The following is a 24,158-nucleotide window of genomic DNA, read 5'->3' as shown; positions in this document are numbered from 1 at the left end:
TAGTTCCCTGTGTTACACAATAGGACCTTGTTGTTTTTCCATTCTGTATATAATAGTTTGCATATGCTAATCCCAAACTCCCAGTCCAACCCTTCTCCACCCCGCTCACTCGAAGGCACTCGAGCCTGCCCCTGCCTGCCTTCGAGGCACTGTCTGGTGGCCTTCCTTTAGTCTCTACTTCCTCCATGTCATCTGTCTTGAACCGTTACCACATCAAGCCTCCTAAAGCTCTACAAAGACCACTCACACCTCTGCTCAGAAAAACAGCAGCGACTCCCAGTGGCCTGCAGAGCCGAGTCCTCACCCTCTAGCCTGCCTCTGAAGATTCAAGGTCAGGTTCCACGCCCCCTCCCATGTCAACCCCCACTACTTCCCTCCACAGCCCCCTGACCTTGCACGTGGCAGTGGGATGCCCCTCCCCTTTCTTTTCCAGCTAGCTCAGGGCTTTCAGACTTGAGCCGTCCATCAGTCGCCCAGAGGTTTGTGAAAACACAGGTGGCTGGACACACCCCCAGCTTCTGATTCAGCAGTTCTGGGGTGGACCTTTCTCACATGTTCTCAGGTATCAGCTGCTGCTGATGACCTCTGACCACACACTGAGAATCACTGCTCCAACCCAGTGCCACCCATTCCTTGAGGCCTGTTCAGAGCCTTTCTGCGACCCCCTCCTCCACAGCCTTGTCTGTCTTCCAAGCCCACAGAAACTCTGAAACATCATCTTTCTCCTTGTCCCACTCAGAGACCTCGTAGGGTCGGTCTGACAGTGAGCAGGGAATCGCCCTCTGCTCTTTCTCTGGCCGCATCACTCACACTGAATCAGGCCCCAAGTCCTGGCAGTTTTATTTTATTTTTTAAATATTTATTTATTTATTTATTTTGGCTGTGCCTGGTCTTAGTTGCAGCATGCGGATCTTTAGTTGCGGCATGCAGACTTCTTAGTTGTGGCATGCATGCGGGATCTAGTTCCCAGACCAGGGATCAAACCTGGGCCCCCTGCATTGGGAGCGTGGAGTCTTACCCACTGGACCACCAGGGAAGTCCCAGTCCTGGGAGTTTTAATTCAGAGCTCCTCCCTCAAGTCCGTCTCTCTGAGTTCAGGCCTCATCTTGTCTCATCAGGATTCTTTTTTTTTTTTTAACATCTTTATTGGAGTTAAATGATGCTTTACGATGGTGTGTTAGTTTCTGCTTTATAACAAAGTGGATCTGTTATACATATACATATGTTCCCGTATCTCTTCCCTCTTGCATCTCCCTCCCTCCCACCCTCCCTATCCCACCCCTCTAGGTGGTCACAAAGCACCAAGCTGATCTCCCTGTGCTATGCGGCTGCTTCCCACTAGCTATCGATTTTACGTTTGGTAGTGTATATATGTCCATGCCTCTCTCACTTTGTCACAGCTTACCCTTCCCTCCCCGTATCCTCAAGTCCATTCTCTAGTAGGTCTGTGTCTTTATTCCTGTCTTACCCCTAGGTTCTTCACGACATTTTTTTTCTTAGATTCCATATATATGTGTTAGCATACGGTATTTGTCTTTCTCTTTCTGACTTACTTCACTTTGTATGACAGACTGTAGGTCCATCCACCTCACTACAAATAGCTCAATTTCGTTTCTTTTCATGGCTGAGTAATATTCCATTGTATATATGTGCCACATCTTCTTTATCCGTTCATCCAATGATGGACACTTAGGTTGTTTCCATCTCCTGGCTATTGTAAATAGAGCTGCAGTGAACATTGGGGTGCATGTGTCTGTTTGAATTATGGTTTTCTCAGGGTATATGCCCAGTAGTGGGATTGCTGGGTCATATGGTAGTTCTAGTTGTAGTTTGGAGTTTTCTCACCAGGATTCTTGAAATCCTGCCTCCAGTGTTTGACCTCCTCCAGCTCATTGTTTGCTCAACAGCTGAAGGCATCTATCTTGTAAATCTACTCCTGTCCTTCTCTAAGTAAATCTCCCTAGCGCCCAGGGTCGAGTCCCAGCCTCCCAGTATGGCACTCAAGGACCTTCATGACCTGGCTTGGCTCCCTGGTCCTAGTCCCAATTTACCACCTGCTCCGAGAATCCGTTTCTGGTCCCACCTGGCAGAGAACCCACCCCCGGTCTGGGTACAGCATGTGTGGCATGTCCAGTGGGTGTCTTGTTTAGAGATCTACACGTCTAGGTCCTGGCCTGGCTGTCCAGGTCCTGAAGGGGTCCCAGGCCAGGTGAACGCCTGCTGACTGATGACTGGTGTCTCCCCCAGGCCCTGCCTTTCCTTTGGGGGAAGGCCCAGGTCCCTGCCTGCCTCAGCAAAGCCACAATGGACCCTGGAACCTCTCTTAGGCACCTGTTCCTGGTGCTGCAACTGGGTGAGTGCTCAGACTTGGAGTCTGGGTGCAGGTGGCCTGGGAGGAGGGGCTGATTGGGAAATGCAATGTGTGTGTGGGGCGGATAAGGCGGAGGCAGCGCAGCCACACCCTCGAAGCCTGACCCCCTGTTTTTCCACCTAGTGATGCTCCCAGCCGGCACTCAGGGGAAGAAAGTGGTGCTGGGTAAGGCAGGAGAACTCGCAGAGCTGCCCTGCAAGGCTTCCCAGAATAAGAGCCTGTTCTTCAGCTGGAAAAATTCTTACCAGACCAAGATTCTGGGGCGTCACGGCTACTTCTGGCACAAAGGTAGGCTGGCCCCACTCCCCGTTCAGAGAGGAAAGCCCCAGGGATTGAACACCCCTGGTGTCAGAGCCCAGCTCCGAGTAAACTCTGGGATCCTGGAGGTTCCAGCTGAGAGTCTCAGGGACTCTCCAAGTGCAGAGCCTCCCTCTGCCAACTGCTGGTGGGCTGGGGAATGGCTTCTGGTGGTCTATTATAATTTCATTATATTAATGGATATTAGAAAAATAACTATCATATAAAACCCATGATTTCACGAATATTGTTGCTACAGATCCATGACCATACTTGGTTTACTTTCATTAAAAGCAATAGAATGGGGGCTTCCCTGGTGGCGCAGTGGTTGAGAGTCCGCCTGCCGATGCAGGGGACACGGGTTCGTGCCCCGGTCCGGGAAGATCCCACATGCCGCGGAGCGGCTGGGCCCGTGAGCCATGGCCGCTGAGCCTGCGTGTCCGGAGCCTGTGCTCCGCAACGGGAGAGGCCACAACAGTGAGAGGCCCGCGTACCGCAAAAAAAAAAAAAAAAAAAAAAAGAGAGGAACCATGCATGTAGAAGCATATATATATATATATATATATATATATATATAGGTTCCCCTCTCTTCTTACATAAAATCAATTTATCATATATGGGTATATATTATATGTATATATATATATGGAGAGAGAAAGAGAGAGAGAGAGAGAGGCTATATGTTAATTAAGTAATTAGATAATGTTCTAGGTGCTGGGGATATAATATAGTAAAGAACAAAAGAGACGTTCAGGCAATGAGCACACCATAACAGTGCCCCTGGTTCTAACCTTGGGTTTTTTTTTTTTCTTAAAATTATGCAGGTATTTTGAAGATTGTTCTGTATTCAATATGTGTGTGCATCTATCTGTATCTGCATATATCTGTCCCTCTCTATATATTTCTACCTCATTTCTTTTCTGTGACTGCATAGTTCTTTTGTATAATTATACCATGATTTATTTGACTAATCCCATATTGTTCGACACTTAGGCTATTTTCATTTTACTGCTCTCACAAAAAAGAATTCTTCAGTGAGTCAAACCTGGTATCTTTGGAAACGTACAAATGTCTCTGTAGGATGAATTCCTAGAAGTGAAATCTGTGGGCCAGGTCAGCTTGCTCTTTAGATATCTTTTTATTATACAAATTTTGCTGAAATGGCATCTGCTATAGTAAGATGCAACTGTATATCAATGTGCACTTTTCAATATGTTACTTCCTTTATGTAAATTTTATTGATGTTAACTGTTTTTTTCTCCAGATTTTTAAAGTATTACATGCTCATTATAGAATATTTGGCAAATGCAGAAAAGAATAAGGAAGAGAATCAAATGCACACATAATTCTACCACTCAGAGATATGTTGTTAACATTTTCATTTACTTCCTTCTGATCTTTGTTTAGTGTGGAAAATATATATTATTTACATAGATGATATCATACTATACATACTTTTTATCCTACTCCCTCAGAACATTATATCATGATGGGACAATCAATTATTAGGCTAATTTTTTAAAGTAATCTGTCAATGTTTACTAAGTACAAAGTTCTAAAATCTTTTTACCTAGTAATAGCTATTCTGGAAAATCTATTTTTTAAATAGTTTTATTTTATTTATTTATTTGGCCATGCCACGCGGTTTGCGGGATCTTAGTTCCCCAACCAGGGTTTGAATCCCCACCCTTGGCAGTGAAAGTGCAGAGTCCTATCCACTGGACCGCCAGGGAATTCCCTGGAAAATCTATTTGACAGAAATAAAATCAGGAATATTTCATGAAACCTGTGCAAGGATGTTGTTATAAGCATTGCTTATAATATGAAAGCACAGAATTCAAACTGAAAACCCATCAATGATGAAAGGGTTAAACTATGGTACAACTGTGGGAAACTATGCAGATAATAAAAAACAAGGGCTTTCCGGAAAATTGAGTAGACATACATATTAGTCTGCTTGGGCTGCCATAACAAAATACCATGGTCTGGGTGACTCAAACAAGAGAAACACATATTCTCACAGTTCTGGAGGCTGGATGTCCTGAGATCAGGGTGCCAGCACGGTTGGGTTCTTTATTTATTTATTTATTTATCTATCATTTTTGGCTGCGTCGGGTCTTCATTGCTACGTGCAGACTTTCTCTAGTTGCAGCAAGTGGGGGCTATGCTTCATTGTGGTGAGCAGGCTTCTCATTGCAGTGGCTTCTCTTGTTGCGGAGCACGGGCTCTAGAGTGCAGGCTTCAGTAGTTGTGGCTCACGGGCTCTAGAGTGTAGGCTTAGTAGTTGTGCCACACGGGCTTAGTTGCTCTGCCACATGTGGGATCTTCCCGGACTAGGGCTCAAACCCATGTCCCCTGCATTGGCAGGCAGATTTTTAACCACTGCGCCACCAGGTAAGCCCCATGGTCGGGTTCTTAAGAGAGCTCTCTTCCTGGCTTGCAGACGGCCACCTACTTGCTCTGTCCTCACATGGCAGAGACAGAGAGAGGGCTCTCTGGGGTCTCTTCTTATGAGGGCACTAATCCCTCCAGGAAGGCCCCACCCTCATGGCCTCATATAAATCTAATTACCTCCCTATCTCCCAATATCATCACATTGAGTGTTAGAACTTCTACATATGAATTTTGGGGGAACACAATTCAGTCCATAGTAACATACTCTTCACTCTTCCTCTCACGAAATACAAATGAAAACCTAGACATTGCATATAGAACTAACATAAGAAGATTCTGAAAGGTATTGAGAAGAGAGCAGACTGGTAGGGACCTCAGGGCCTGAAGAACAACAGGTTGGCGAGTTTTCTTTTTGCCTCGAATACCCCAGTCTTGGAGCTGAAGAAGCCGGCAACCTGGAAGCTCTGATGGGCACAGACGAAAATAAGCCTCACAGAAGCCTGCTCTCTTTAGTCAAAGGACCAGGAAAGGAGCAACCCAGCAAGACAAAAAACTTCAATATAACGACTGTTCTACTTCAGCCAAACACCAGAGGAAAACTGTGACCCCGCACCCTCCCATGCCAACAAAGGCTGACTGGGAGCTTAAACTTCCACACACCCCCACCCAGGCTGTGTAGGCACCCAACACCTCCATTGAGATGGGATCAGAGAATGCAAAGTAGAGAATGGGGCTGTGCATCCCCCCCAGCCAGTGAGAAGGCTCCTCCACCCCCTGTAAAGTCAGTGGAGATCACAGGAAGATCCTGGACTTCCACCCCACCCAGCAGTCAGGAGGCACCCCACCCTGCTGGGGTGGTGTCAGAAGAGGTCTAGTGGAGAGTCAAGACCTTTACCATCACCCTGTAGTAACCAGGATCTATTGAGACCACATGGGGAACTGGAACTTCCCCACGTGGGGAACTGGAACTTCCACCCCTGACCAGTTATGAGGAGCATCCCCCTCTAGCACAGTGGAGAGTGAGGGGAGAACCTAGATTTCTTCCTCTACCTGGCAGTAATAAGAATGGTATAAAAGAAAGCCAGTTAAAAAAGAAGGTTTAAATAAGATCCAGAATCTCATAACATAACACTCAAATGTCCAGGTTCCAAGTGAAAATCACTCTTGATACTAAGAACCAGAAACATCTCAAACTGGATGAAAAAAAGAACCAACAGATGCCCACACTGAGATGAAAGAGAGGATAGAATTATCTGACAAATACTTTAAAGCAGCCATGATAAAAAGTTCTTCAGCAAACAATTACAAACATGCTTGAAACAAATGAAAACCAGAAAGCTTCAGCAAAGAAACAGAGGATGTTGGAAATTTCCTGCTGGTCCAGTGGTTAGAACTTGGTGCTTTACTGCTGGGGCCCAGGTTTGATCCCTAGTTGGGGAACTAAAATTCCACAAGCTGCACAGCCTGGCCAAAAAAAAAGGGTAATATAAAAAGAACCAAATGGAAATTTTAGAATGGAAAAATATAACCAAAATACAAGGGATCAATGAATGAGCCCAACAGCACATTGGGGTGGGGGGGACAGAGGAAAGAATCAGTGAACTGCAAGATAGAACAATAGAAATTACACAATCTGAACAACAGAGAGAAAATAGAGTGGAAAAAATGAACAAAGCCATAGGGACTTGTGGGACTCTAACAAAAGATGTAATATTTGTGTCAATGAGTGAAGGAGAAGGGAAAGAAAATTGAACTGAAAAAGTACTGGAAAAAATAATGGCTGAAAAATTTGCAAATTTGGCAAGAGATATTAACCTATAGATTCAAGAAGTTGAGCAAAACCTAAGCAGGATAAACCTAAAGAAATCCACATCAAGACACTTCTTAGGGCTTCCCGGGTGGCGCAGTGGTTAAGAATCCTCCTGCCAGTGCAGGGGACACAGGTTCGAGCCCTGGTCCAGGAGGATCCCACATGCCGTGGAGCAACTAAGCCTGTATACCACAACTACTGAGTCTGTGCTCTAGAACCCGTGAGCCACAACTACTGAGCCTGCGTACCACAACTACTGAAGCCCGCGTGCCTAGAGCCCATGCTCTGCAACAAAGAGAAGCCACCGCAATGAGAAGCCCACGCACTGCAATGAAGAGTAGCCCTGGTCACCGCAACTAGAGAAAGCCCGCACACAGCAACAAAGACCCAATGCAGCCAAAAATAAAATTAAAAAATAAAATAAATTTTAAAAAAACATCATAATTAAACTTCTAAAAACTAAAGACAGGGCTTCCCTGGTGGCACAGTGGTTGACAGTCCGCCTGCCGATGCAGGGGACACGGGTTCATGCCCCGGCTCGGGAAGATCCCACATGCCGCGGAGCGGCTGGGCCCGTGAGCCATGGCCGCCGAGCCTGCGCGTCCGGAGCCTGTGCTCCGCAACGGGAGAGGCCACAACAGTGAGAGGCCCGCGTACCGCAAAAAAAAAAAAAAAAAGTTGGTATATACTGCAAGATCACTTCCAGAAAGGTTCTAGCCATTTACAATAAGTCTAGATAATAATGTCACTGTGTGCCTATCTCACCAGCACCCTTGCTGACACTGAATAGTAATATTTAAAACTTTTTTTTTTGGCTAATTTGATGGTTGAAAACTATATCATTGTTGGTTTAATTTGCATTTCTATGATTGCCTGTGAGATTGAAACATATGTACTCCCTTCTAAACGTTCTTACCTCTTTTGTGTTGACGTTTTTGTTCTGTTACCATGATTTGAATTTCCTTCAGAACAGCTCCCCTTCCCGGCTTCCTGATCTCTGACCATGGCAGCATCACTCTCCTGACTCCCCCAGTTTCTGAACCATAGAGCCAATTTTTTTTTTTCCCCTACTTCAGTCCCTGATTTCCCATCAGTCACTGCTTATGGCCATTCCTTCCCGTGGAAGTGTTTTTCTGTTTCATCTTCTTTGTTCTCATGGGAACTCCACCCTCATTAGCCAAGGCTACATACCCCTCCCCTGGATTACAGTGGAAGCTTCCTGGCAATTCTCTCTGCTACCAGTCTCTCCTACTTCAATTCTCTTCCTCCTGCAGCAGTACCGGCTCCCAAAGCAATGCTTTGCGTGTTTCACTCCCTAGTCCATTAGGCTAAGCCTGGAAGCCTCTGCCTGACATTCTTCCCCTCAGCATCGCTTGCTGCAGCTCCCCAGCCAGAAACCTCACACCCAGGTGTTTTCCTCACTGCTTTTTTTTTTTTTTTTTTTTGCGGTACGCGGGCCTCTCACTGTTGTGGCCTCTCCCATTGCAGAGCACAGGCTCTGGACGCGCAGGCTCAGCGGCCATAGCTCACGGGCCCAGCCGCTCCGCGGCATGTGGGATCTTCCCGGACTGGGGCACGAACCCATGTCCCCTGCATCGGCAGGCGGACTCCCAACCACTGCGCCACCAGGGAAGCCCCTTCCTCACTGCTTTGAGGTGGTTGCCTGTGCAGCTTTCCTGGAGCTTTTCCCCCTTCCTAGATGTCCTTGCTGCAACCCTTTCCTCTAGCTCACCGCCTGAACTTCTTTTAAGGCTTGGTTCAGTACTGGTCTCCTCCATGAATTGATCCCAGATGCACTGATAACCTTTGACCTTTCACAAAGTAGAATCACTTTTACAAGGTATGGAACAGTCCGGACAAGGGGGTCATGACGAGGCTCGGAAGACGTTTTAAAAGGGAAGCAAGGAGGAAAAGTTATTTTAGGGAAAGGGTGTTACATTTCATTTGGAACCAATTGCGTTTTGGGTGATGGCAGGACATCCAGATAAAGTCATCCCTTGGGCCACTGGAAACGTGGGCCCAGGATGTAGGCGAGAGGCTGGGGCTGGGGGTCATCTGCAGAGCCGACAGGGGATGCAGTGGAATTGAGAATGTCTACAGAAACGGGGAAGAGGATCCAGGAGAGAGTCCGGAGTAGCACCTAAATGTAGACAGCAGAATAGGAGTCCAAGGGGAAGAAAAGGGAAGGGTGCTCAGATGTGGAGGAGAGAATCGAAAGAAGTCACACGGGGGCAGAACCAGAGGAGGCTACCCCTTCAAGAAGTTTGGTAGATTGTAAAAGGAATGTAGTAGGATTTCAGAAAAATTGGGGAGCTAACCAGCACACGGATCCAGGGGAGAGAGCAGGTAGGGTAGGGACTCCTGCAGGACAAATGAAAGGGGAGGTGGGCAGAGCTGGAGGAAAATCGGGGGTGGGTGTGAGCCCAGGGCTACAGGTTATCTGGAAAGGTCTCTTGGAGAGGGTGGCCCTGAGCAGCGGGAAGGGGCTGTGGGGTCTGGAAGAGGCAAGAAAGGAGAATGACGGCCGACTTGACAGTACGTCTCCCACACCAAGGCCAAAATGGGGAGAGGGCCAGGGGGTTGAGGGTGGGAGCTTTATCTCAGCCGCCTTCACCCCATCCCTGCAAATACACATTCTAAGTAAAAGCCTGTGTCTTCGCTCTGCAAATTTAGCTGCTAAAGCCCTTCATTGTAATGAAGTTCTGGGGCTGCTGCTGCACCCAGAAAATAGTTAGCTAAAGAGAAGAGCTTCCTCTGGGTGCTGGTTGTTCTGATGAGGAGACTGGAGGAGGCCGCATGTCCGTGCTTGCAGAACTTTCCAGAGACAGTACTGCACAGCGTACCCAACAGCCTGAATCTTAATCCTGGCTCCACCACTTACTGATGTCAAAATTCAAAAGGTAGGGCTTCCGTGGTGGCGCAGTGGTTGAGAGTCCGCCTGCCGATGCAGGGGACACGGGTTCGTGCCCCGGTCCGGGAAGATCCCACATGCCGCAGAGTGGCTGGGCCCGTGAGCCATGGCCGCTGAGCCTGCGCGTCCGGAGCCTGTGTTCCACAACGGGAGAGGCCACAACGGTGAGAGGCCCGCGTACCACAAAAAAATAAAATAAAATAAAATAAAATAAATTCAAAAGGTAGAAAAGGGCATAAAGTGAAAAGCCCTCCCACACCTGTCTTATGGGGATGCACTTCCTCTCCCTAGGGACTACTAAGGCGACCATTTCCTTACATTCACCTCTAGAAATATTTGTTCATATACCAGGCAGGATAGGTAGATAGACAGATAGATAGATGGATAGATAGATATAGATAGATAGATGTTAAATAACTTTCCCCCTCCTTTTCAAGCAATGGTAGCCTGCTTAATATCTTGCTTTTTTCAGTTAATGATGTTTCTTAGATATTATTCCATCTCAGAATAGAAAGATCCTTCTCCTTCTTCTCTTATAGCATTCCACTGAATGGGTGAACTCTAATTTATTTAACCTCTCCTTCCTTGGTGAACATTTAGTTCTGTATGTGCATTTGTAATTCTGGTAGACATTACAAATTACCTTCCAGGGGAAGGGATAAATTGGGAGATTAAGACTGACATATACACACTACTGTATATAAAATAGATCACTAATAAGGACCTACCGTATAGCACAGGGAACTCTTCTCAATTCTCTGTAATGACCTGTATGGAATAAGAATTTTAAAAAGAGTGGACGTATGTATATGCAGAACTGATTCACTTTGCTGTACAGCAGAAACTAACACATTTAAAATCAACTCTACGCCAATAAAAATTTTAAAAACGAAAACGAAAACAAAACAAATTACCTTCCAAAGAAATTGTACTGGTTTATGTTTCTGCCGATAACGTGTTAGCAAGAGTTTGGGCAACTACTTAATTTCTCTGAGCCTCACTTTCCTTATTTGCAAGATAAGCAAAACAGTACCTATTTCTCAGAACTGTTGTGAAGATTACTTGAGATGATGCATGTAAAGTGTTTGGCATGTAGGAGTTGGTGCTCTCTAAATGAAGGTAAGATTTTATATTTTGGGTTAGTGAGATGTTGTCCTGGCCTGGTAAAAGAATGTGTTGGGACCTCCTCGCCAGTCTGGGGTTCTCAGATTAGGACCCGAGGCAGATTCTGCTGGAAATGAGCAACTCAGATCAGCAGAGTTGTGGGCACCGCCCTTGCCAGGGGGTGCCGTGCCTCCAGGGTACCCCAACCTCCTCAGTACGGTGGCATTCTACTCCCAGGTGCCTCCAACCTGAACTCTCGAGTCGAATCAAAAATAAACCTGTGGGACCAAGGATCCTTTCCTCTGGTCATCAAGGATCTTGAAGTACCTGACTCGGGGACTTACATCTGCGAAGTGGAGGACAAGAAGATCGAGGTGGAATTGCAGGTGTTCAGATGTGAGTGGGGCAGCCTGGGATGAGGACACCTCCAGCCAACCTCCCTTCCTCCTTGACTCCCATCCCTGTGCCCAAACCAGGACCTGAGCTGGTGGCATTTCAACAGTCCAGAGACTGATCAGACAGGCCGCCGCATCTCCTCAGCCCCTCCTCAGGCCTTGGGTCAGGCAGGGGGAGTCAAAGAGACCTAGGGGTGGGGGTGAGGGAAATGGAAAGGCAGGAGACAGAGGGAGGACTGAGAGAGACAAGGAGAGGGGGAGGGGAAAGGGAAACGCTGCCTTGGGCTGGGGATGGGCAGAAGGGAGATGCTGGGATGGGGGTAACGGAGAGACACCCTTGGTCTCCTGGCTTCTTCCCTTCTCCTTGAAGATGGTGCGTGTGTGTGACACAACTGGCCTGCTCCCCCCACAGTGACTGCCAGCTCGGACACCCGCTTGCTGCTGGGACAGAGCCTGACCCTGACCTTGGAAGGCCCCTCTGGTAGTAACCCTTCAGTGCAATGGAAAGGTCCAGGGAATAAAAGGAAGAATGAGAAGAGCCTGTCACTGCCCCAGGTGGGGCTGCAGGACAGTGGCACTTGGACATGTACCGTCTCCCAGGCCCAGCAGACACTGGTGTTCAACAAGCACATCCTGGTGCTGGGTAAGAGGCGCTCCCCTCCTCCGCAGGCCCCCTGGCCTGACAGACGGTCCCTCTGCTCTCGCTGCTGCTCCAGTTCTGGGTCTGCCCTGGGGGACATACTGGGCCCTCTCTTCCTCAAGCTTCTCATTTACAGCCACGTCTCAGGGTAGTGGACATGGGGGAAGGGAGGGACAGGGGATGTGAGGACGTGAGGGACCCCAGAGACCCAGGAGGAAGCCCCAAAGGAGGGCTGTCAAGGGCGTCTATGTTCTCCGTTGCCTCAGCTCCCCCCTCCCACCAAGTTGGCAAAGCCACTAATTCAGGGACACTCAGAGCAGCAAGCCAGTCCAGATGAAATCTGACGTTGCAAACTTGATGCCTCCTGAGCTAGGCTTCGGGAGGGAAAAAAGAGCCCAGAAGGCAGGCACCACCCCAGATCCTGTCCTCCAGGTGCTTACGGGACACACGGTAGGGTGTGCGGTGGTGAAGTGTGTGGACTCTGGTTGAAATCCTGGCTCTGGCTTAACCGTGCGGCCTTGGGCAAGTTACTGAACCTCTCTGTGCCTTGGTTTCTGCATCTGTAAAACAGGGATGGTCTAGCCTACCTTGTCGTGTTATGAGCAGAAGTAACGTACGGAATGCACTTAGAACAGCACCTGGCACGTAGTCAGCCAGGATTTGCTCTTATCTTGTGAAGGGTGATAACTTATGTACCCAAGTGGTGCAGGCCAAATGGCCTCTGTGCTCTAGGATCCTGAGGAGGGAGAGGCCCTTGTGGCTAGGCTGTTCTAGGAGGGCTTCTAGGGGGAGGGGCTGCTGCCGTGGGACCTCCCTGGGGTGCAGAGCTGAGAGAGGAGAGGAGAGGTAGATGGGAGTTTAAGCGCCCGAATGGCAGCCTGGGTGTTTGGACTCACCTGGTCTCCTCCCGTCTCCCCCCACCACGTGCCTACCCGCCGCGTGCCTGCGTATGGACCCGGGTTCTCTCCCGTCCCCCTCCAGCCTTCCAGGAGGTCTCCAGCACAGTCTATGCAAAGGAGGGGGAGCAGATGAACTTTTCCTTCCCACTCACATTCGGAGATGAAAATCTGAGCGGGGAGCTGAGTTGGCTGCAGGCAAAGGGGAATTCCTCCCCCGAGTCCTGGATCACCTTCACATTGAACAACGGAAAGGTGACTGTGGGAAAGGCTCGCAAGGACCTCAAGCTCCGCATGAGTAAGGAGCTCCCCCTCCACCTGACTCTGCCCCAGGCCTTGCCTCAGTACGCAGGTTCTGGAAACCTGACCCTGAATCTCACCAAGGGGAAGTTGTATCAGGAAGTGAAGCTCGTGGTGATGAGAGGTGAGGAGATAGGCTGAGAAGGTGAGGGCGGGGTGGGGCTGGAGGGACCTGGCCCTGGGACCCTCCAAGGCAGGACAGGCCCCCAGAGGGATGCCTAGGCCCTGGCTGCCTGATGGAGCCAATCAAGGGCTGGTTTTGAACTGACGTTGCAATGCTCTGTCCGTCCCTGACATCCAAGAGCCGGCCTAAGGTGGCCTCCACTAGAATTCCCAGGGGTCCTCCCTGAGAACCAGGCTCTGGTTCTGCCTCTGCCCGACCCCCTGTGACCCCTCTGTGGCTCGGCTTTCTCCTAAAGAGGGTAACAGTACGACAGTGATGGTGACAAGGTCAGACGCCACACTGAGTTCTCCCCATCCTTATCTCCTTGATCATCCTAACAACTTCACAAATAATAACGGCTAATATTCGATGCTTTGTACCTGCCGGGCCCCAGTCAAGCGCTCTACATGTATTTCTCCATTTAATTTTTGTCTGGGCCTCAGGTGGGTAAGTAACTTGTTCAGAGACTCACAGATAGTAAGCAGTGGGGCTGGGGTTCAAATGTAAGACTGTTGGACCTCAAAAACCCTGTTTCCTCCATCATAACTGCATGAAAATGTGCTCTGAGAGGCTAAAAGAGGAATGCCAATGTAAAGTGTCATTTTCATTGTCCTACGAATCGCCTTAGAGCATGGAGGTGCTGGGAACCCAGAGGTCCAGGCTCCCAGTCTCAGGCTCTTGTCCCTCTGCAGTGACTAAGTCCCCAAACAGTTTGACCTGTGAGGTGCTGGGACCCACGTCCCCCAGGCTGACACTGAGCTTGAAGAAGGAGAACCAGAGTATGAGGGTCTCAGATCAGCAGAAGCTGGTGACGGTGCTGGGCCCCGAAGCAGGCATGTGGCAGTGTCTACTGAGCGACAAGGGGAAAGTCCTGCTGGAATCCAAGGTCAAGAGTGAGTGAGAGTCCAGATTCCGTGGCCTAACCCCGAGCCCCGACCTCCTCCACCGTGGGACCCTCCCAAGGCTGGTGGAGGCCACCCAGCCTCCCAGTTGCTCTGAGATGGGTGGGTTATAGGTATGGTGCCTGGACACAGGGGTGATGAGGTGAAGTGGGGTGTGGTCCTGGGCTCTTGTAGTCCTACAAGTTCCCATCTCCCTAAGGTCTACAGCCCAGGCATGGGGTCTACCTGACCAAGAGCCCCCCTCCCTGGCTCCTCTTCAAACCCAGACAGAGAGACACACACACACATACACACATTCATGCGCATGGCACATAGCGTGGACCGCCGCTTCTAGCTCCCCAGGGTACAGTGCAGTGTCTAAACCTTAAAACCCCTTCCCCAGCCTTTACCTTCCAGCCCTGGGGGCCCCTGAGGGCCCCGTGCACCCTGCCCCGCTCTCCCAGCCCAAGGACCAGACCCAAGTGTGGCAGGGCAACGAGGCCCTCCCTCCTCGGGCCCCCCTGCTGCGTGCCCTGTGCCTGAGTGCAGCGGGCAGGGAGCTGAGCACAGCTCTCTCTCTTGCAGTTTTGCCCCCGGTGCTCGCCCGCGCCTGGCCGAAGCTTCTGGCTGTGGTGCTGGGGGGGGTCGCCAGTCTTCTGCTTCTCACTGGATTTTGCATCTTCTCTGCTAAATACTGGCACCGCAGGGTGAGTGAGCCTCCCCAGACGCCCTCGTTCCCCCGCGGGGCACTTGCGCACCTGAGGCCTGTGCGGCAACAAGGGTACCCTGTGTCGGTGACCTGCTTCTGCTCTGGCTCCCTCGGCCCGCTGCTCAGCAGCCTCACTGCCAGCTGGGCCCCGTCCCAGATCCCACGCGGAGGGAGAGACAGGAAGGCGCAGAGTTAATTCTGGGACAGATGGCCTCAGCCACAGTCACTGCCTCTCCCCTCCCACGCCCCCCTCCAAGGGGCAGCTCCCTTTCGGAGGCCTGGGACCCTCACGACTCCTCTCTTTCTCCCTGGACAGCGCCGGGCACAGCGGACATCTCAGATCAAGAGACTCCTCAGTGAGAAGAAGACCTGCCACTGCTCGCAGTAACTAGGGGGCAGAGAGGGAAGGGGGGAGAAGAGAGGGAAGGGAGGGGAGGAAGAAGAGGAGAGGGGGGCTAGAGGGAGGTGGTGGAGAGGAGAGAAGCAGGCAGGGATGGCCCAGGAGGTAGGTAGCTGGCGGGAGGTGGAGGACGGCGAGGTGAGGGGCAGGGGGCCTGCGATGTGTCCGGAGGCCATCACTGAGCTGGAAGAGAAAAGCAGGGTCTGGGAGCCAGGGAGGGCCTGGAAAGCAAGGAGCTGGGGAGGAACAGACACGCTCCTCTTATTCTTCGTCCCTCCAGCCGGCTCCAGAAGACATGTAGTCTCACCTGAGGCCCCAGCCAGGAGGAGCTTCCCATCTGCAGCCTCCCCAGCTGGCTCCCCCTGCATTTCCTGTTGGTCTCCTGGGCCTGCGGACCAGATGAATGTAGCCAGCATAGCGCCTCTGTCTGCCTCCTGCCCTCCCCGTCCAGTGGGCCTTGGGTCCGCTCTTCCAGAGGCTCGCTCACACCCCCTCTTCCCCATTTCCTTTTCACTCAAACCCTAGCCCTTCTTTGATGATTTCTTCTCGACCCTCTCCCTCACTGCTCACTTGCATCTCAGGGGAGCACGTGGGACCGGCCCTGCCTGCCCTGGAGGGTGAGGCTGGGTGTCTGAAGCACGAAGCACAGGGCGGTCACTGTTCGGGAGAGGACCCTGGGACCAGAGAAGGCAGGGACTAGCCCAAGGTCACACAGCCCGTCAAGGACGGGTCCAGATCCAAAGGCTCCTGACCGCCAGCCTGTGCTGCTCCATTCTGCCTGCGTCTTACCCTGTGTCAGCAGAACCACAGACTTACATCCCGACCTGAGCACAGACCAGCGCCCTGGGCACACTCGTGCGCAGATACAGTTCCTTACCACCCAAGCAGCGTGGCGCTGTCTACAAATCAGTTTCACATCCTTAGTCTATTTGAACCTCATGAAAATCCTACAAGACTGGTAGTGACAGGACCAAGATTATTATCTCCAGTTTATAGACCAGAAATGGAATGCAGAGAGGTCAGGTGATTGCCTGACCTAGGTTCACACGGCTAGTACGTGGGCTAGCCCAGGTCTCTTGACCTCTAGGTCCACTGCTGTCTCTTGAACACAGGGGCAAATACCACACAGATCTCTGCAGTTGGCTGGTCATAGATGCCCGGTACTACCTTGGATTCCCTTCACCGCAGGGAGGTTGCCTCAGAGAGTTCAGGGCCTCCCTGCCGAGGATCCCTCCTTCATCTCAGCAGAATCCTATTACCAGAGGACAAAACCTGTAGTTCTCCTAATCAGGGCACAGGCTGGAGCACAGTGACCCGCCACGCACCCTATCAGAACCTTCTAGAAGGTGAGCTTTGCCAGGGGGACAGGGTGGGGAGCTGGCCAGACAGTGAACCCTCTGAGGGTACCTCTGGGCCTCAGAGATACCCACTGGGCCTCAGTCTCCCTGCCCCATACCCCCCTTCATCCCTCCGCCAAATGATTCAGGAGACAAGAAAATTGGGTTTACAAGCTTTCTTCTTCCTCCTCTTCTTTTTTTTTTTTTTTTTTTTTGCGGTACGCGGGCCTCTCACTGTCGTGGCCTCTCCCGTTGCGGAGCACAGGCTCCGGATGCGCAGGCTCAGCGGCCATGGCTCACGGGCCCAGCCGCTCCGCGGCATGTGGGATCTTCCCGGACCGGGCCACGAACCCATGTCCCCTGCATCGGCAGGCGGACTCTCAACCACTGCGCCACCACGGAAACCCCTTCCTCCTCTTCTTGATCCATTTCTCTCAGGATCCCCAGCCTCCTCTGCCTCTCCTCCCTTCCCTTTCTCACCATGTCCCGCAGTCCCTACCCTTTCCCCCTTTTCCTTTCCCTTCAGCTTGCCGCCTCTTCCAGGAAGAACACCCGGTTGTCTCCAGGGCTCCCCGTGGCTTGCTTTGTATTCCTGCCCATTCCCCACCCCTGCCTCCCTGAGCTGACAGAAAAATCCAAGAGACTGACTTTAAGGAAGATGCTCTTCTTCATTTGTGTGTGTGTGTGTGTGTGTGTGTGTGTGTGTGTGAGAGAGAGAGAGAGAGAGAGAGAGAGAGAGATGGCTCTTTTCTGGGGACCTGGAATCTTCTGATCTGTGGGGTCAGACCCAGAGGAGAGGTTGCCAGGCTTGCCCCAGGAAGGAGACGAAGGTTCCCTGGGGAGGGAAAAATCCTCTGGAGGCCGATTACCCACCTCCCCACCCCAGAGGGCCCTGAGTGTGCGGGTGTGTGATACACTGAAGGGGAGAAACTGCAGGGGCTGTGTGTGCCCTGCACGTGAAAAACTGTGATGTGTGCGGGAGAATTGTGTGTGTCGCCCACACAAGTGTGAATTTGTGCTCCAGGAGGGGGAAGTGGTGTGTATTGGTGGGGTGCTTTCTTTCAGCCTGTGTACCCCGCATCCCGCAAGCAGCCCCAGCGTCCTCACCAGCGCCCCTCACTCGGCAGCCTCCAGCACATGCCCGCGTGAGCTACGCCCGGGCACAGCCCTTACAGATACACACAGTGACACACGTGTCCAACTCCCCGAGCAACACCAGCTGCCTCATCGAGCTTGAGTTCGTGTTGAAAACCGGGTGGGGTGGGGGCAGGACACGATCCAGTTCTCCAATGAAGCCGGTTCCCCGCCGTCCTCCTCGCTCCCTCCCTCCTGGCGCCTTCTTCGCCCCTCCCCCTCCAAGTCCCCACCGTCCGGTCCCCCGCCCCGCGCTCGCCCCCGCCCCTCAAGGCTCGCCTCCGTCCCGACCCGGGGCTGCGGCGGCAGGACCCCGGGAGAGAGGGGCTCGGGGGGACGTAGGGGGCCGAACGGAGAGGCTGGGACGGGCGGGAGGAGGGAGGCCCGGAGGGAGGAGGGAGGAGGGAGGAGGGCGGCGAGCTGGAGCCGGCAGGCGGCGGGAGCCGGGGAGAGCCGCGTCGGGAGTGCTGTCTCCATGGCAGTGCTGGGCGCAGCCCGAGGTAAGGCGACCCCGGCCCTGTCCCCCGTGGTCCCCTCCCCTCTCCCCCCGCCGCCTCCTCTCCCCCTCGGGCCGGCCCCTCCTCCCCAGCCACCTGCTGTTTCTGCCCTGGAGACCGCGGTGGGTGGCCCGCAGGAGGGAGGAGCCGCCTGACCTTTTACCCGTTTACCCCGAAGGGCGAGGGACCCCTTTCCGCCCTGGAGTCCCCCGGACCCCCTCCCACCTTCCTCTGATCTCCCTCCGTCCTTCACCTCCTCTCTCTGCCCTTCACATCCTTCCTGCCTCCCTCCCTCTCCGAGTCCCCAGCTCTTTCTTCCCGAGCCCACCCTCTGGGCCTGGGTGGGTGTGGATGGGAAGGGGTCCAAGGCTGGAGGGGAGATGGGGGGCGCTCCTGACCGATTCCCTCCATCTCCCTCTAGCTGGCCATTGCCATGGCAACTAGGGTGTACTGGGCTCCGAGGGAAGACAAAGGTGGGGGATGGACTAGGACCTCTTGGGGAGGGCAAGGGTCTAAGGGTCTGCTACAGGAAACAGACCCTACCACTGATGTGCCCCATTTTTACCTCGCTTACCCCAAAGCCATTATGCCCATCCTTCCTGCCTCCACTCTCTTCAGGCTTTCACCCGAGTTCCTCTGAACCCCCTCCCCAGGGCTCGATGAAGCTCAGAGTCACCAAATTCAGAACATCCTCCTTCCCATCAGAGGGAAACTGAGGCTCAGGACAGGGGAGGAAAGAGTGGGGGTCTATGAGGTGGAGGGAGTCTGAACCTTATTGAACACTGGGCTTTTCTTCTCAGCCTCCCTATTCCCTGCTCCCTCCCTCCATCCCCCCCTCACCTCCCCCCAAAGCCTCCTCTCCAGGGGTCTCTTGGCTTTTCCTTCTATTTTCAAATACTATCACTTTGCCCCCTCTCTCCTTCTCTTCTGTTCAAACTCTCCTCCTTCCCCCTAGTTTCCCCCTCTTTCCTTTTCTGGATGCTTCTGATGTCAGTGGTTCCCCTGTCTTCGGGTTCCCTGCCACCCCCCACCCCACCCCACCCCACCCCCGCCTCGGTCCCAGCCTCCTTTCTCCCATCTTCCCAGATACCCGGTGAGTGGGCGGGTGATGCAGGCTTGGGGAGATGGAACTGAGCACCTGGACCCCTGGACCCAGGAGCCTGGAAGGTTGGGGAATGACTGTAATACCATATCCCAGTTTCCAGTGAGTCTTACCTCTGCCATGGTAGCTCTGAGGAGAGATTCAGGGATGTGAAGACAGCGGTTGAGGAGTGCTGAGCAGGGGACAGAAAGAGGGACCCGGGAGGGCCAGAAGCAGGAAAAATGGCTGACGAAGGATGGGAGACAGGAGGTCAGAATACCTTCTCTCCTGGAGGTCTGGAAAGCAGGGCTCTCATCCGTGTGGGGTGTTAGAGTGACCGTCTGCTTTAAGGCAGGAGAATGTTCTGGGTGACCCCATGACCCCTAGTAACCAGTCATTTCTGTCATTTCAAGAGAAGGGAGCCTTGGGTACCAGCTGGAGACCAGCCTAGACCCCAGCTTTGCTCCGCCCCTTCCACACCTCATCTCTCCCTTGCAGGGTGTCCAGGCGGCTGAGCCCCGCCCCCATGCCCCTTGAGGCATCCGGAGGACCCCTGACTGGCCTAGCACCAGAGGCAGAAGACAGCTGGAAGTCCTGACATGGGGACCAGGGCTTCCCAGCCAGCCTCCTAGTTGGGAAAGCGGTCAGCTTGCCTCCCCCAGCAACTACAGGGATACTTCTGGAAGGGTCCCACCCAGCATGGAGGCGGAGGACCACCTCTGCTGACCCTCCGTCTCCTCCCCTGCCCTCCACACCTGACCTTAGCTGGGTCAGCCGTGCAATGCTGAGCACTAGGGTAGGCCTAGGGGCGGCCTGCCTCACTGCAGGGCAAGGACTGTGGGCATCATGGGGGTGCGTGTGAGTGGGGCTCCTGGGTGAGACCTAGCCCCCACCCCCAAGAGCTCAAGGGGGGTGGGGGGACCGACGAAGGATGGCTCGGGGTGGGGCGGGGGCAGAGGAGGCCTCCCTCCGCTCAAACGCGTTGTCCTGGCTGGCCTGCGGGCTCCTGGCACTGCTGGCCAACGCCTGGATCATCCTCAGCATCTCGGCCAAGCAGCAGAAGCACAAGCCGCTGGAGCTGCTGCTCTGCTTCCTGGCAGGCACGCACATCCTCATGGCGGCCGTGCCCCTCACCACCTTCGCTGTGGTGCAGCTCCGGCGCCAGGCCTCCTCCGACTATGACTGGAACGAAAGCATCTGCAAGGTCTTTGTGTCCACCTACTACACGCTGGCCCTGGCCACCTGCTTCACCGTCGCCTCGCTCTCCTACCACCGCATGTGGATGGTGCGCTGGCCCGTCAACTACCGCCTCAGCAACGCCAAGAAGCAGGCGCTGCACGCCGTCGTGGGCATCTGGATGGTCAGCTTCATCCTCTCCACGCTGCCCTCCATCGGCTGGCACAACAACGGCGAGCGCTACTACGCCCGCGGCTGCCAGTTCATCGTCTCCAAGATTGGCCTCGGCTTTGGCGTCTGCTTCAGCCTCTTGCTACTTGGGGGCATCGTCATGGGGCTGGTCTGTGTGGCCATCACCTTCTACCAGACGCTGTGGGCCCGGCCCCGGAGGGCTCAACAGGCCCGGAGAGCGGGGGCTGGGGGCGGGGCCAAGGGGGGTGGGCCAGGGGGGTTGGGCACCCGGCCAGCCTTTGAGGTGCCGGCCATTGTGGTGGAGGATGCCCGAGGGAAGCGGCGGTCCTCGCTGGATGGGTCCGAGTCGGCCAAGACATCCCTGCAGGTCACCAACTTGGTCAGCGCCATCGTCTTTCTCTATGACTCACTCACAGGGGTGCCCATCTTGGTGAGATTGGGACTCCCCCCCACCTGCTCTCTCCAATACCCAGACCCCAGCATGATCACCTGACCTCTAACTCCATCATCCTTCTTCCTGTCCTCTACCCAGCCCCACTTGTGAACCCCCATCTCTATCATCCATCTCCTAGTTCCCACTAGCCCAGCTCCGTAGCCTGTTCGCCAGTGACCAGTACTCAACTCCATCCATCCTTCCGTCCCACTCCCTGTCCTCTGGCTCCATCATCTATCCTGCAGCTCCACTATTCAGCCCCCAAGACCCATCACCCAGCTGCTAAGCTCCACACTCCACTCCCGAGCTCCCTCTGGATACAACAGGGTCTTGAGCACCCCTGGGTGGCAACCCCAGAGAGCTCACCACCCCCCCCCCCCGCCCCCAGCTTTCTGCATCCCCATCTAGTCCCTCTTTCTGAATTTCAGTCTGTCTTCAAGTTTACTGTACGGCGTCTGCTCCTCTCCCTCTGCACCCCTGGACTTTCTCTCCAGTACTCTGTCCTGATCTTCCTCTGAGGCAATCCCTTCCCCTCTGTTCAGCCTTCTTCACCGCCAGCTTTGCCTCTGTCCCGATCCTACGTGATCCGGACCATCCGCTCCTGACTTCTTGCCCCGCCCTCGGCTGCACTAGGATGTCGGATCTGGGGTCGAGTGGGCCCCCTCGGCTCCGGGCCCTGACCCGGGGCCACTCTCCATCCTCCTGCCAGGTGGTGAGCTTCTTCTCCCTGAAGTCGGACTCGGCTCCCCCCTGGATGGTGCTGGCCGTGCTGTGGTGCTCCATGGCACAGACGCTGCTGCTGCCTTCCTTCATCTGGTCCTGCGAGCGCTACCGCGCCGACGTGCGCACGGTGTGGGAGCAGTGCGTGGCTATCATGTCCGAGGAGGATGGCGACGACGGTCAGAGGAGGGGCTGGGCTTTCGCTTTCCTAGGCGTCGGCTCCCTTTCCTGCCCTTTTCTACCAGCCCTTTTTCTTGTGGGGACGGGCTGCCCTGGAGTGCCCCCTGCTGGACAGAACCTGCAGCGCCCCTGGGTTGACTCGTGGCTCCCCTCTCCCCAATCATCACCCCGATGCACACCCACTGCTTCCTCCTCTCGGTGTCTGTTCCCCCTCGAAGGCCACACTAGCCAGCTCTGCCTCCGCCGAGCCTAAGAAACAGTCCAGAGAACTAACACAACCATAAAGGAAGGCTGTGGAACCAAGGGAAAGCTAAGCTTCCTGAGAGAGACTCCCCAGCTACAGGGACAGCTCCTGGCGTGGGATTGGGGGGCCAGGGGTAACTGTTTCAGATAAGTGTGTCTATATGTATGAATCACTAGGGATTCCGCACCGAATGGAACAGACGTTGGCCGCTCTTGTTTTCCTCTTGGAGCTTACAGACTAATGGAAACAGGATTCTCTGGGGAGCTTATAAGGGGGTGGGAGCTTTTAAAGGGGGTGGGGAAGTGGGTGTTCCCTGCCTGTAACCACTCTGCCCCTTTTTTCTCCTAGATGGGGGCTGCGATGATTATGCAGATGGCCGAGTGTGCAAAGTTCGCTTTGATGCCAATGGGGCCACAGGACCAGGGGGTAGGGACCCTACCCAAGTGAAGCTGCTGCCTGGAAGGCACACGCTCTTTCCCCCTCTTGAGAGGGTCCACTACTTACAGGTATGGGACTAGGCAGTACACCTCCTATTCTGGGTATCCCCTCACTACTTTTCTCCAGTCTCTGTTATCCGCCCGACCCCCGATTCCCTAGCCCCAGCCTGCAGGGCACATGAGGAGTAGGTGAAAGGAAGGCATGGCAAGGGAGGCTCCCCTTCAGACCGCTCAGAACCAGGTTTGCCCATCAGAGGATGTTTTGCAGAAGTGTAAGGGGTGGAACCATCTTGCAGAGTCCCCACTTTGGTTCCTGCCTCTACCCCCTTTGTCCCGGCAGCACCCCTGGGTCTACTTGCTCCTCTCCCCAGGTCCCTCTGTCCCGCCGTCTGTCCCACGATGAGATCAACATCTTCTCTACTCCTCGGGCACCTGGCTCTTTCCTGCACAAGTGGTCATCCTCTGATGACATCCGGGTCCTCCCAGCCCAGAGCCGGGCCCTAGGGGGCCCTCCTGAGTACCTGGGACCGAGACAAAGGCTGGAGGAGGAGGAGGAGGAGGCTGAAGGCGGGGGGCTGGCCAGCCTTCGCCAATTCCTGGAGGGCGGGGTTCTGGGGTCAGGTGGGGGACCCCCACGGGGTCCAGGCTTCTTCCGAGAGGAGATCACCACCTTCATTGACGAGACACCTCTGCCTTCTCCGACGGCCTCGCCGGGGCCCTCTCCTCGCCGGCCCAGGCCGCTGGGAGTCTCACCCCGCCGACTCTCCCTTGGGTCCCCTGATAGCAGAGTCGTTGGACTTCCTTTGGGGCTAAGTGCAGGGCGACGCTGCTCCCTGACAGGAGGTGAGGGGAGTGCAAGAGCTTGGGGAGGATCTTGGGACCCAGGTAACCCCATCTTCTCCCAGCTGACCCTGTGAGCCCAGGTGGGCCTGCTGGACTCGGGGGTGGGGGGGCCTGGTTGCGTAACGCCTCGTTCTGTCCCTGACCCTGAGGCAGCTGCCTCCAGACTCTGGGGAGATGGAACCCCTGCTGTCTCCCATCCAAGTGACCAGATGCCTGACTCACCTTCCATCATCCCTAGCAAAATGTATTAAAGTCTGAAGTGTCACCATGGAAACCTGTGTGTCCAATGTGCTGTGGTGGCAAAGGGGATGGTCAGAGGCTCGGGGGCTGGAATGGCTCATAGAAGACAAACTGAAGCAGGCACACTGGACAGAGGCACAGAAATATACACGGAGAAAGAGAAACATGCAGACATTCACAGAGACGGCCTTCTGAGAGCACCTCGGGCTGGGCTGGGCTGGGCTGGGCGGGAGGGCGGTGTGGAGGGGGGAGGACATAGGGAGACACTTGAGTTAGCTGGTTTGGGGTCTGAAGGATCTTCGTTGAGATCTGTGGAGGTGGTTTTAGAGGATGTCTCTATCTCCCATGCCTCAGCACTCCTCCTTTTCCCAAA

The 24,158-nt window shown here is 53.8% G+C and overlaps 2 protein-coding genes across 2 annotated transcripts; both read left to right on the top strand.

Moving 5' to 3' along the window:
• Positions 1-2,006: 2,006 nt before the first annotated feature.
• CD4 (CD4 molecule) lies at positions 2,007-15,767 on the top strand. The gene is made up of 9 exons (XM_079936511.1): positions 2,007-2,353; positions 2,495-2,659; positions 11,125-11,283; positions 11,695-11,925; positions 12,904-13,242; positions 13,974-14,174; positions 14,748-14,869; positions 15,188-15,255; positions 15,552-15,767. Exons 1-9 carry the CDS (start codon positions 2,305-2,307, stop codon positions 15,580-15,582), a joined length of 1,365 nt encoding a protein of 454 aa, XP_079792637.1. The 5' UTR covers positions 2,007-2,304; the 3' UTR covers positions 15,583-15,767.
• Positions 15,768-18,157: 2,390 nt separating this feature from the next.
• Positions 18,158-23,817, top strand: GPR162 (G protein-coupled receptor 162). Its single transcript, XM_079936483.1, has 5 exons — positions 18,158-18,242; positions 19,819-21,118; positions 21,831-22,020; positions 22,614-22,771; positions 23,074-23,817. Exons 2-5 carry the CDS (start codon positions 20,252-20,254, stop codon positions 23,617-23,619), a joined length of 1,761 nt encoding a protein of 586 aa, XP_079792609.1. The 5' UTR covers positions 18,158-18,242; positions 19,819-20,251; the 3' UTR covers positions 23,620-23,817.
• Positions 23,818-24,158: the final 341 nt, after the last annotated feature.

This window comes from Stenella coeruleoalba (assembly GCF_951394435.1).
Source record: "Stenella coeruleoalba genome assembly, chromosome: 11".
In the NCBI taxonomy this organism is placed as follows: domain Eukaryota; kingdom Metazoa; phylum Chordata; class Mammalia; order Artiodactyla; family Delphinidae; genus Stenella; species Stenella coeruleoalba.
This window is presented reverse-complemented; position numbering and strand designations above follow the sequence as displayed.

Bases quoted from the DNA above. Each gene is read 5' to 3' on its own strand.
- CD4 (XM_079936511.1), top strand. From the start codon at position 2,305: ATGGACCCTGGAACCTCTCTTAGGCACCTGTTCCTGGTGCTGCAACTG. The intron at 11,284-11,694 runs GTGAGTGGGGCA...CTCCCCCCACAG, and splicing joins GGAATTGCAGGTGTTCAGAT to TGACTGCCAGCTCGGACACC. The intron at 14,175-14,747 runs GTGAGTGAGAGT...TCTCTCTTGCAG, and splicing joins GCTGGAATCCAAGGTCAAGA to TTTTGCCCCCGGTGCTCGCC.
- GPR162 (XM_079936483.1), top strand. From the start codon at position 20,252: ATGGCTCGGGGTGGGGCGGGGGCAGAGGAGGCCTCCCTCCGCTCAAAC. The intron at 22,021-22,613 runs GTCAGAGGAGGG...TTTTTCTCCTAG, and splicing joins CGAGGAGGATGGCGACGACG to ATGGGGGCTGCGATGATTAT. The intron at 22,772-23,073 runs GTATGGGACTAG...TCCTCTCCCCAG, and splicing joins AGAGGGTCCACTACTTACAG to GTCCCTCTGTCCCGCCGTCT.